At 36.0% G+C, this 13,420-nt stretch overlaps 1 protein-coding gene across 4 annotated transcripts in view; it reads left to right on the top strand.

The window, feature by feature from the left end:
- Window positions 1-3,409, top strand: part of PAPOLA (poly(A) polymerase alpha) — a 44,975-nt gene extending 41,566 nt beyond the window's left edge. For all 4 annotated transcript variants that reach the window (XM_065685448.1, XM_065685445.1, XM_065685447.1 and 1 more), the window contains exon 22: window positions 1,226-3,409. In XM_065685448.1, coding sequence (XP_065541520.1) covers window positions 1,226-1,321 — 96 coding nt within the window. In that variant the 3' untranslated portion in view covers window positions 1,322-3,409. The remainder of the gene's footprint in view (window positions 1-1,225) is intronic.
- Window positions 3,410-13,420: the final 10,011 nt, after the last annotated feature.

The raw sequence follows: 13,420 nt of genomic DNA, 5'->3' as shown, positions 1-13,420 counted from the left end.
AAGAACTGCAAAAGAATGGTGGGCCTCTTCTCTTTTTTGAATAGTGTTGTTGGCTTTGGTTGAAATGCTGGTAATGTGGCAGAAAATAGAGACATGGTAAACCACAGATCAGCACCAACCAGAGTGGGCTATTGGGGGCAAGATGAAGGCAGGTGGCCAGAGTTGTTCTGCCCCCAGTCCTGGTTGCATTGTTACCATGTCAGTTAGTGTTAACTCGATAAAACAACAATTAAGAGCAATCATTTTAATGCATTTTTTCCCATTTATCAAACGTACCTCATTAATTTTCAATGCTTATAAGATAACCTTTTATGATAAATCATTATGGGAAGTAATGCATAATAACTGAGTTATTGGAATGGCAACTGATCTGCCACAGTGGAAGAGAAATACTTTGAAGTTTATCCCCATTTCTTCCCACCACAACTTCTTCACACCCCCCCCCCCCCCAAAGAAAAAAAACACAACAAAACAAACTCAAACCCACCAGCCAGCAATAAAGAAGCATGTGAGGAATTAATGAATCACACTGAGTATTGGGTGTGTTCCTTTGCTATGTGTTCCTTCATTTGGCTGTAGATGTAATTTTGCTGAATGGGATTTAAGTCTTTTAAGTGAGTGAAAGAAAGTGTTCAGAGTATTTTCAAGGTGAAACTCCCAACCCAGCTGAATAGCACTATTCATAGTACCTTTTCTATGTAAATATAAACGGATAAGAAAAGTTGGAAATTTGGCTGTAAGAGCTTCTGCACAGTCTGAAATGGAATGCATGAAGACACACAGTTTGCACTGGAGACAGTTTTTCGTCGTTCACCTGCAAAAAGCTGAAGCTTAACACTGAATTGTTCAAAGGAATTTTTTAAATGCTAAACTTGTAGATCAGATACTAGGCGCCACCTACCAAGCACCCTAATTCTGTGGATATTGTTTTATTATAATACAGGTTATTAGTAGGCTCAGACATATCTGCACTTCCTAATTTCTTGCTGTTTTCAAAAAAGGAAATGCATGTTATGGAGAAGACTCTGGTACAAATTTTCCTTAATGACTATGTAGGCAAAGGAAATACCTGCTTCTGTGTTTATAATTGGTAATGATTCTTATCCTGGTATATTTTAAAAAAACTCTTCTAAAGATTTTTTTTTTTCAAAGTTAATGCCAGTTATTACAATATTTTTTTTTTTATATTGACAAAGTTAAAATGCCTCATTTCTTTTCTTTTCAGAAAACACCCAGTACAGACCTTTCAGATATCCCTGCTCTCCCCGCAAATCCTATTCCTGTTATCAAGAATTCAATAAAATTGAGATTGAATCGGTAAAAACAACCTCAGGGGTCCATAAACAATATCTGCCAACTCAACCTGTTGTCTTCTAATGCTAGAAAAAAAGGAGAACGGAGGGTGCAAGACTAGAATATAATCGCAAATGGATTTAGGTATATTTTGTGCACTTCCCTTTCTGGGCTAAAATCACCACTTGATTGGAAGTCCAGGTTAGTATGTGAAGCCAGGAGTACAATTAATGTGTTAGCAACAGTTGCATTAAGTATTTTGAAGGATTACTGCCTTTAAAAACATGAACACTATTTGTAGCCATATTTGACATTCTGATTGAATTTGTTTGATGCATTGTTTCAAAATTGAGATAAAACTGGCATAAGAATCCCTTAAATGCACTTTTATGTACTTTTTTTATTGGAGTATGACTAATTTTAGATCTTAGCTCTGATACACTTTCATTTTATTGAAGAATATCTTCAGTAGTGCAAATTGGATGATGTTTTACAATATACTGTGCATTGAAAACAAGTGTATAGTATATCTAGTTCAACTGCCATCAAGCTGCAGTAAGCCTTTAGAATGAAATGTCAAATCTTGAGGTTATAAGACATAAGTTGAGGGAGTAATTGGGAAGTTTTGGTATTGGTGGGAGTGGGACATGATTAAGATGTGGTATACTTTTTATTTATAGGATTGTTTTAAGGTGCATACAGATCAGCAGTGAAACAGCAAATAAACTTTCCTTTGAGCTAATGAAACTCTTTACCTTTTTTGATCCCTTTGTTTCCTGGGAAAAGCTTTTGTGTTTAATGGTGGGTGGGTTTTTTGTTGGTGAATTTTTATTTTTTCCTTTTTTTTCCCTCTCCAGCTTGTATGCACCATGTATGACAATGGTTATTTATACAAAATAAAAACAAGCCATGTATTCATTTGGGTTCCCTCCTGCTCCTTACCTTGTCGTAATACCTTGTGGCCTGTAGGCACAAATTCAAAATTTGTCCCATGACTGAAGTGTTTAAGTAAATATTGCGTGCCTGTGAAATCTAACACCTGTCTTGATGGCCTTTGAATCACTAAATATAAGGTGATTTTTGTACACTCCATGAAAGTCCTGTATGCATTAAAAAGCTTCAAATTTTAAATAAAGGAAAAAAAGATTTTTCCCGAAGAATTTTAACCTTTTTATTTTTAGATGGCTCATCAAAAATAGTTTTACATGCTGAACAACGCTGAATTTTTAAAAACCATATTTCTAGTAAGCACTTGACATCTAGTAAGCTCTAGACTCCTGTTTTTTTTGTTTGGTTTTTTTTTTTTTATTGTGGTCCTATCAATAAAGTAACAACTTCTTTTGAAAGAACTAAATCTCTCATGCAAAGGAACATGAGGGATACCAACAGTAATACCAGATGTAGATAACAAACTTCATTTTACTATTACTTAAGTCTGGAATGTGGGATGTCAAATCATACTTCCATACTTTGATTAGCATGTTTTATGAACTTCCTTCTCCCTTTGTGCTCCATCCTATTACACGTGCATCTTTCATGTTAAAATTGAATTACTTACACTCTTCCCCTTATCCTTCTAAATTAATTCTCCAAAGTCAGAGTGTAGCTTATCTTTTACTTAGGCTGTGCAGTAACTGAAGGGGTTTTTTTGCCATTTGTCTAAGATGTCTAGTATACAATATTTCTCTTTTCCTTGCCCTGTGCAGCCTGCTGTTGTCCACCCCCAAAGAAGGTTATATTAACAGTTGAAGTGTACAAGGTGTCTGTGTATTTTGTGTAGCTATGGAGTTTAGATCGAAATTGCCAGGCACAAATTTAGTCTTGTCATTTTGTTTACACATCAGAAAATCTTTTTCATTTTATTAAACGTTTCATGTAACTGCACCCAAGTTTTGCCAAGCTGGAAACTTGGAACCTTTCTGTATAGTGACTTTTTAATTCTAGTTTTCATAACCTGGAGATCAGACTGTTGCTTTCGCATGATGTACGTAGTGTCTCATGACTGGAGTTTGCTTTGTTTTATAGTATCTGTACTCCTTGTATTTTTCAAGAGCTATTTTGTAAACAGATGATGTATTTCTCCATTGAAAACACAATAAAAAACAGCACAATCCCATAGTTGTGTGATTTCTTTTCTGAATGTACTCTCAATTATTTAGCTCTTAAATTTTCTGCTAAGACAAAAACAGTTGTGGCATAAAAGAGTACATAAATAAATCTTCTCTAAAGAAGTATAATGTTATAGGAAGCGGAAATAACGCTCAGCAGAATGTTGAGTTCCAGTCTGTAGAAAGGAAAAGTCGTGGATTGTGTAGTGACTTCACATGGGCAGAGGTTAATGCCAAGAAATATACCATTTTAAGAGCATATATTCCGTGTATACTGATTAGGAGTCCCTCTCAAAAATCTTATATGTTTAAAAGCTGAAAAAAATAGTTTGGTATTGAAAGTGTGAAGTACTATTTATTTAAAAAGTTTGAAGCTCATTTCTAAAAAACATGGCTATAACAGTTTTGGCATCTTACACTTGCTTTTCTTGTGACTATTTCTTATGTCAGCAGATGGCACTATTTCTCTTCTTGTCAAATAGTTTAAGCTTGCCTTGAAATAAAAGTAAAAATTAGAAGTAGCTGTGCATCACTTGATTGATCTTTGTATCAGCATGAGCCCAATCCTCCAAATGCTTAATGTGAGTAACTTTAAGTACCTTCCTTTTGACTAAAATTTCTTCAACTGCTAAAAACACTGATAGTTTTGGTGTTCATATTATAATTACCCTGCCTAAAACAATAAACCTTTGTGATGTATATGTTTTTCACAGCATGCAGTTTGCTTGTCTTGTTTAGAACAGATTCATCATCTTTATACCTTGCCCACCCCATCTTCCTTTCATCACAGCTGATGTTATTTATGGCTTTAATTCCTCTTTTATTTTCTCTAACCAATAAAAATCTGCTAGTAGGTATACAAATTTCTGTTCAGTGTTTCTTGATCTACTGGCGGTAGGTTTCAGTAGGCTTGTTTTTCTGAGTTACCTGTCATGAACCTCCAGAAGTAAGATCACGGACTCGTAAGGATCTGCAAACAAGAAGCTGAAAATTACTGTTGTAGCCAAAATAATTAACATTAATAAGCCATGGTTCTAACAGATGGCTTTAGACATACTGATTGGAATCAGACATTGAGTTGATGAGTTCTAGCTAAACTTGTCCTTCCTTCTTGCTGTAGGTAGTGTGTGTGTGTGCCATTTTTTTTTTTTTTACTGCAATATCTTTTAAATATATAGTAACCGAGTAGTAATGAATGCTGATTAATAGTGAATGCACCTTAATAAGAGAACTGATTTTAATTGACAATAAAAGTTAAAATTGAGTTCTTCAGCTTCTAGAATAACCAAAAATAATTCAGTATAGATATTACTGAGCCAGAATCTGTACTTAAATGCAAGATAAAATACATATTTTTCCATAATATGTAGTCTTTGGAAGTTGTGTGCATTTGTACAAAAAGTATTTCACATGTTGAAGTAATCCTGGTTGTCTTTTATGTGACTTCTTAAACACACCAGTCAGCTAGCTTTGCTGTGCTTTATTTCTCTTTGGCATCGTTGTGGCTGAAGGATACTTACCAGAAATTTTGCGACTTAAAATCATGCAGGCCTTAGGACAGTATATCCATGAATGTCTGTATAGACATATATTAGCTGAGTACTCGGTAGGTTCACTTTTTTAAAGATCTAATGTTTGTATTGGAAAAACATCAGTAATAAACCGTTTTTGGGTTACTTCAGTAATCTTAGTAGAAGGATGTGTTCAAAAATAGCAAACCATCTTGGGATTTGTTGATAGAGGCAGATGCAGTTTGATGTGTCTACAGAGTTCAAGCTAATAATTTGAAATATCTACAAACATCAAACATCTGCTGTTATCACCAAAAGAACGCAAACTTTGGTATGAAACTTCAGAGGCCATTTTTTGTTATGAAAAAGGTAATACAATGAACCACTGCTGGATGTTGCATCTGCCTTTTGGATATTTAAACTTTGGATATTTAATTTTACTTTTTTTTTTTTTAATTAAGCTAAAGCATACTTGTATTGTTCTGATTAAATTTTAGAATGCTATATTTAGGTAACTTTTTTTCCCCCCCTTCCTCTCACACTTAATGAATTAACCAGATCCCAGTTCATAATGCAGCATGTCATTTTTCTTCTTTTTTTTTTCCTCCAGTTACCTCAGTATTTTTATGACCTCTATTCCAGTGGAATGTTTAAAATAAACTAATGATGATGTCCTATACACTCTCTTAAATTTTTACCTCATCACCACCGAAGATACTGAATTTAGGAGAAAGTCAAATTTAACGGCATACTAATGGTTGAAAGAAAAGCATTTAATGGTGTATGCAGATATTATCAAGCTTGGTTTTTGCTGTAAATTACTGTCTTACAATAAGAGCCAGAATCCAGGTATGTAATAGGAAAGGATAAAGAGAAAAATTACTGTTGATGTAAAATGATAAAAACTCCAACTTGTGTAAGGACAGCTGCATTTATTTATTTAAGAAAATAGCCAATGCATTTAAACTGCCCCATAATAACTGTGGCTCACACAGGTACTGGACGGATTATAACTGCAAATGTCTTTTTGTCTCTCTTATTTATGAGCTAGCACATCTACTTTATGCATGCATTTTATGTTTGTATTTTTAGAAGTAAATATTCTCAATACTGCTACTTAAGGAGATGTTTTACGTGCTTAAAATCTACACATCAATTCAAACTGTTCATCTAAGATTATTTCTGTGCCGTTTCCTTCCGTTACAGTAATAGGCTAACCTAAAGCAGGTAAGTTATTAAAGCTGAAAAGAGCAGAGGCTTGATTCTAAGTAAACATAATAAACAGGATAGTTCCTAAGATGGCAGGTAAGAGTTTTGCACTACAGCTTCTGCTCCAGCTTTCCTGAAACCTTGCCCTGTCTGGTGTCTGATGCTGTGCGCCTTCCAGAAATCTGGCATGCGCACTGTCCTTGTTTGCGTTCTCAGTCTGCAGTGGAGCTGTTAATAAAGAGATTGATGATAAAGTTGTCGAAAAGAGACAGTTGGACAGGACTGCTCGCCATGAGTGACAGAGGGCATGCTCTGCCTTCACAGCCAAGAACGTTGCCCCCAGCAGAGAGCTGGCCATGCCTGGACACTGTGCCAAGCCTGCTCAGAGTGGGGGGGAGATGAGTCTGTGTTACACGAAGGATTTCGATCAGATTTTTTAGCTTGCTTTCTTAAAGTGAAATTTCCTTTATTTAGGATTAGCGTACAGCTTTTCAGTAACTTTACAGCCTCTTCAGAACAAATGCTGTTTCAGCAGCAATCTGAAGGCTAATGTAGATCTGATTTTTTTTTTTTTTTTTTGTGAATAATCTGCTAGGACTCCTAAAACTTCGTTGTGGTCTAGTTCAGTGAAGTGAAATAGAGATCCCTTGTTCTTAAAATTAACATTTTTTTGCTTTTATGGGGAATAAATGCATTATTCATGTACTCAATCTAGATATTAGCTTCTGTATGAATCTTCCCTGCCAAGATGTCATAAACTTGATTCAACTCCATCACATGGTTGGAATAAGAGAAGCCCAAAATGATGGATGGAAGCATTCATTGTCTCTGCCACAGTTTATAATGTATAATTTTTATCCATCACAATGTAAAAAACAGTAAGACTGATAAAACATTTGATAGTTCAGGCCATCTGCTCATGCAGTATATTAGAATTATTAGTGATTATTCCTACTGTTTCTTATCTTCATCCAGAACAGTGTGTGAATTTTCTATACACTAATGATCGCTCTGATGACTAAATGCTGTATCTCATCTAGGAGTACTTGTTATTTATTTCTCTCTTGTAGCATCTAGTTCTTGTAGGTTGTGAGATAAAAAGTTCCTCTCAACCCTAATAAAGAACAATGACTTAAAAAGCAGCTTCAATAGCCCATGCTTCAATGTGTTGCTTTTGAATGTGTTTATGGGAGGAGGAGCAATCCTTTTAGTCTGATTGCATTTTAAGTAGTGGTGGATCGTTTTGGTTTTTTTTGTGGACAAATTGTACAAATGCTAGCATAGACTTTTTCCAGGGTTATTTCCTGCAGGATATTGTGGTGGTGGGTTTTTGTTTGGTTTTTTTTTGGGGGGGTGGTGGGGGTGGGGTGTTTTTTTTGTTGTGGTAGATTTTTTTTTATGGATTGAAATATGTAGTAGTTTACCAGTGAATTAATAAATTTATTCTTTACATATGTATTCTTTCTAACTCATAAAGAACCACCACCACCCTAAGAAAAATGCTTCTGGGATGAAGTCTTGTTTTGTAGTAGCTGTTGTGAATAAAAAGATACTGAACTGATGTGGTAATGTTTTTCTCATAGCTGATACAGACGCAAGTAATTTTTTCTCAACTTTTAGATTTTGCATCTTGAGTGAGGCTACTTAAATAAAATTTGAAGTTTCTCTTATTAATTCCAGAGACTCTCAAGTCTGTGACTTGATTGGCTGTGATTATAGTAGCCTAAGCAGCTTGTTTTTTCTCTTTTGTTTTTTCTTTTTTTATTTTTTTTTTAATGTAGGATTATAAGCTAACTCATTCTTGCATTTATGTTTGTTTTGAAGGTGTAGGAATTGGTTCATAGTCTCAGTAGTGTTGTTCTGAACAGGACCTGTCTAGCCAGAAGCACACCAGATGTTCTGTCTCCACAGATAAAGTCAGAATGGCAGGTTTGATCTAGTACCATTAGGATTTTTTTTTTTTTGTTTGCTTTTAGCTTAAAGAATACATTTGCTTCACTGTAGGCTGTGTTTTAAAAAACGCATGGGAGTCACACTTTGAGTTGTCGCGATCATCGTGACTTGTTGATTTTTCATGTCTGGCCCATTAGTTTTTAAAGGATAATCTGAACATTTGCTCTGGAAGTACGCTTCTAGTTTTGTTTAGAATAGAGGATATCTTTACCTTCTATTATTACTTCATGTTCTAGGATGTTTAATTTTTAGATTACCTCAAACTACTCATTTTCAGCGCTCACTGTTATGCATCAAACTGGATGCAGCCTTACCTGACAACAGACAAAATTTTTCTAAGTATTGTGGGAATGAGTCGTCCATTCCTGTGCATTCCACCAGCATCATACGTCAGCAGTGCTACCTTCAGCTGTAACAGCTCATTTTGGTGCCATAGGATGTTTCCTGTTATAAAATAATTCTAGTGTTTTAGTTGCCTCCAAATGAGAGGGGTCATAGTCATGTTATTTCAAAGATGCTTTTATGCGGTTATATGAGGAGAAATAATATATAATGTATAAGCAAAAAAACAAACTCCAACTATAATATGAAGCAGTTTGTTAGGAAAACTGACTAAACAGCAAAGCCAAACCTGAATTCTAATCCTGACCTGTGTGTGCATGACCTTGACAGGGCTATTGGCTCTTTGCTTCAACCTTCTTTTACATGAAATGAGATTAGCAATTATCAGACATTTCATAAATAATGACTGTTGAGAATGTCTTAGAATTTTCGTATAGAAGATGCTTAAAAATTACTCCATTGGATAGTACTGCAAGCATGAATCACACACCACTTGAAACTCTTACGCTAGTTTTCCAATTTCTGTTTTGTATCAGATACATCATCTTTATATCCTGCTGTAAATTAGTTCTAAGGGCATTACATGAGAGAGGAAAGGTTCCTGTACATGCTTTTAGAACAGTCTTGCAGTAGAGGAAAACAGCAAAATTGGGCAACTTGATTTTGTTCGGAGTTGTACTGTGTTCTATTTTGCTTTTAGGAAAAAAAAATATATATATATAAGCACAGACCTGCATATCATGGTTTTTCCACAGGAAAAATACAGAGAGGTTTTAGGGATCTAAACCCATATAGCTGTTTGCTATTCTGATTATCAGTTATTTAATCCTGTCATCTTTCCGTTTGCCTGTGTATGGTCTGCAAGCTTTGTTAGCTCACTGTTATGTTGGTACAATGCATATTAAGCATAACGTATCTGAAATTAAATTCTGGCTATACAACTTTGCAGCTTCTGACAGTACAAGCTAGTGATGTATATCTGTGGTCTATCTCACCCTGTAAACAAAACCAGTGGAGGTGGCGAGGGCTTTACTGGAAGACTGGCATCTCTTTTTTGTTTACAACTTAAGAATTTCTCTAGTTGTCCAGGCTCCAGTTGCTTTCATATAGAGGCTTCTCTGAAAACTGGGGGAGGCATTATTGTATGAGTCTGTTCGTGGTTTGCATTTAGGTAGTTCACAATGGTGAACTGTGGAGGGGTTCTATTTTTTTTTTTTTTTAAGGAAAACTTAATTTTGAAGTGTATTTTCCATAGAAGTGGTAGAGTATTTTTTCATTTACTATTTTTCTGTTCCTTTCCATTGTAGTTATGTCTGACAGCTCTAGATGAAAGAAAGGCACGTTGGTTTTATGAAGCAGCAGAACACTGTGCATTGCTGCTCCAGCACACATAGTATTGCACAGAAACACTACCTTGGTTCATACAGAAGTTAGTCTAAGCAAATAATGAAAGTTGAAGTTTAGCACCTTTTTGAGGGTCAGCCTGTGCTACACTGGAATAAAAGCTGGAACTAACATGGACTCCCATAACTGTCATTTTGACAGCTACTTCTAGGCTGGCTGGCTTGATTAAAAAACAAGTGTCTGCAGTCCTATAATGGTGAATAGGATGTCCTCCATGGTGATCCCATTTTCCCTCAGATCTCAACATCTTCCATTTTATTGTTGTTTACTTCCAGCACTCTTCTAAGTACTCCTGGTATTTTGAAATAACACCTCCTACTTTATTCTGTGTGGAGGCAGCAAAAACTAAACCTGACTGGGTGTTACATTAATGTCTGCTGCACTGAACACTTGCTAATCATGCTATCCACATCTCTTACCTCTTGTTATCTGAGCCTGTCTCCATCAAAGGCCCCTCAAAGTATCTAAGGCTTGGCCTCATGTCTCCTGCTTTACATGTATTTTTGCTGGACAGCTCAATACAGCACTTTCCCTTCCTACACAAGGCCTCTTAAAACCTTTGTTTCTGGGACATAAGTTGCGATTAAAAACCATGAATGCAAAAGGCATGCTAGGCTTTGGGGTGGGTGAGAAAGTGATATGCCATGGTATCAAGCAGACCCACCTTCAGCTGGCCTGGTCCTGCCTGAAGCAGGATAGCGTTGTGGTATCTTAGATCACTTTTGTAAGCAAGCCTAGAAGGAAAATTATGAAACCAGTGTCTTCTGGTGGGGTTCCAGTCAGCCAAGGAATAGAGTTTACTTGGGATCTTGGAGTTTTTTCTAATTCTTTAAGGAAGAAGTTAATAGCAGTGACCTAAATGCTATAGCATTGGGATCCTTGACGAGAGGGGATTTTCTTATTAACACTGGTTATGTGCTTGCAGATATTAAGTTCAAGCTCTTCCTTGTAAAGCAGTCAAGAAAAGATGCTTCCCATGTCCACTGATCAAAAACCTACAGCGTATAAATATGTTAAATCAAGCTCCATGTAAGTGCCACTAACTGCCATTGGGAATTCTTCTATAGAGTGTAGAACCTCTCTGGAAAAAGGACTTCTTTTGCGTTGGAATCAAAGCATAATACGCATCTTCCCAAGAGTTCGTCTACAGCTTACTAACTGCTTTCAGATCTACAAGCTGTGGCGGCTGGTTCTGTACACAGTGGAACATGCATGAGGCTTTATTTAAACAGCCGCGTATATTTCTTCTGATAAAATAGAAACTGAAACATGGACGCTACTGATAGGGGAAGCCATTTGTCCAATTGACTCTCTTGGCACTTATCCATTTTTTTCTCATTGACTTTATAATATATTGGACTTGTATAAGCACCCTTCATCTGACAATCTCAAAGCTTTTTGCAAACATTAATTAAGCCTCTTGATGCCCCTGTGAGCTACAATAGGTGCAGTTTAGATAGGTAAATGAAGATACAGAGTAGTTGTCTTTCCCAAGGTCACCTACTAATTCAGCAGTGGAGCTAAGAGATAGAAAACTAGCTGCCTAACTCCCCTCTGATCACTAGGCTTAAGTCAGATTCTCCCAGATAAATGCAAGTGGCAACCAAACTTTCACACTGGGAAAGATGGATACAGCAAATTTTTGCAGTTTGTTTCTGACAATGACCAGAGCTTTTCTACAACTCTGAATTGTTACTAGTTTTTGTAAAAATGATGATCTGCTTCATGTAACCAGCCCCGTGAAAGAATTGATTAAAAAAAGAAGTTGCAAATCAAAACTGTAGTTCTGTTTGTTTAATATTTAATATTTCCTGATTTTACCTCATATCTCAAGACACGTAAACCACATCTCTTCATGATTTACTTATCGGCATCTAAGAAGAGGCTATCCAATACTTTACAGATATTCTACATCAGGAATGCCAGCAATATGAAATACGAATGAGGAGATAAAGAAAAATGGAGATAGATCTCAGAGGGTCTTAAGCTTAGTATTTTGATAGGATTTTATTTCTCATCAGAACTGTATTGGATTTACCTTGTCATGGGAATACAGAAGACTCCTTTGCTGCTAGGTTAAAAAATGGGGAAATCTGTCTTGCTGTTTGAGTATATAAAGTGTGTGTTCAAAATGCATCCTGTGAGAGCATTGCCTTCATGCAGGACATTGGTTGGACATTTTTTCTATTAATTCTTTTAGTGCATGAAATATTTTGGAGTCATGGAATCATCGAATAGTTTGGGTTGGACTCCTTTGAGGATGTGACAGCATCAAGCTCGTTGCTTCTGGTGTTGATTCTTCTTGCTATTATTAAAATAGTTAATGCTGCTAGTTAATTCAATGATAACTTCATTATAGACAAGGTTTTTGCATTCTGCATCAAATGCCTTTGTTAGGCTAACAACTAGTTAACGACCTCTCCTATCCTGCTGTGTTTCTGAGCAGACTGCTGCAGATGCTGTGTTGCTAAACTCACTTCTTGCAGTGCAAACTGCATTTTTCAGAGTGAGACCTTCAAGAAGTTCTAAGCTAACTTCTGTAGGAAGTATTTACATGCAGTGTACTGGTCCAGGAATAAGCACCTCTAATCATTCTGATACTTAATGAAAGTGGCAGTATTTTGTAGGCTGCTGCAGAGAGCTGGAGGACAAAAGTAAAAGTCTGAATGTAGCTCAGTTTAACTACTGTGTTTTCCACTTAATTCTCCTGTGTTTTGGCTGTTCCTATGCCTGATGCAGGAATAAGGACATAGCTTAAGTCTGAAGCTGGGAAATGGAATAAGGGTTATTATTTTTTGAAGAACTGAACACAAATACAGTTCTATCTTCATATATTTCTTGAAAGTTTCGTTAGGGGATTTGATGTAATATTATACACATTCTTGTTCTGTCTGTATCATGTTCATTACTTTTCAGTTTCTTTCCCCATTTGACAAAATATGTAGGTTGATACCCAGTGAAATACAGCCATTTCTCATCTGGCAATCAAATGGTACATGAAATGAAGCACAGTAATGATGGAAAGCTGTCAGCTCAATAACATCCTGATCAGACTCAGGCTGATTTGACCTTACAGTACCTTGCTTACCTCAGAAGTGCACAGCAAGATGATTGTGGTGCCCTTGTTTAGTCAGGAGAAAGAATTAATCCAAATCAGCACCAGAAAGCACATTGCATGAACAATCCTGCAGAGTGTAGAAAAGGTAAATAAATTTAATGTAGGAAGATTGCAATTTGTTATTTTATTTTATTTTTTTTAACATGGCCACATAATGAATACAACATCAGTCCAACTTCAAAAATTCACATTTGAAGTTCTAAGTATCTGCACTGTCTATGAAATTCATCTAATGATTCTTGCCCATATCTTATTTTTTTTCTTAAGTATGTTTAATCAACTCTGAATTAAAGTATTTTTCTATCAAGCTGTTTCATGTATGTTATCCTGATGTTTTTTTCTGATAATCCTGCGAGAGAGATGAGTTTTGAATCATGATCTGAAGTTCAACACACACAGATCCTGTCAGATTTGGATGGTAGACAAAGCAACTTTTTAAGATGAGGAGTCATTTCAACAGCCTACCTTTTAAACCACTGAGA

This window comes from Lathamus discolor, chromosome 6, assembly GCF_037157495.1.
Source record: "Lathamus discolor isolate bLatDis1 chromosome 6, bLatDis1.hap1, whole genome shotgun sequence".
NCBI classification, from domain to species: domain Eukaryota; kingdom Metazoa; phylum Chordata; class Aves; order Psittaciformes; family Psittacidae; genus Lathamus; species Lathamus discolor.
Note: the sequence above shows the minus strand (reverse complement) of the source record. Positions and strands in the feature narration are given on the sequence as shown.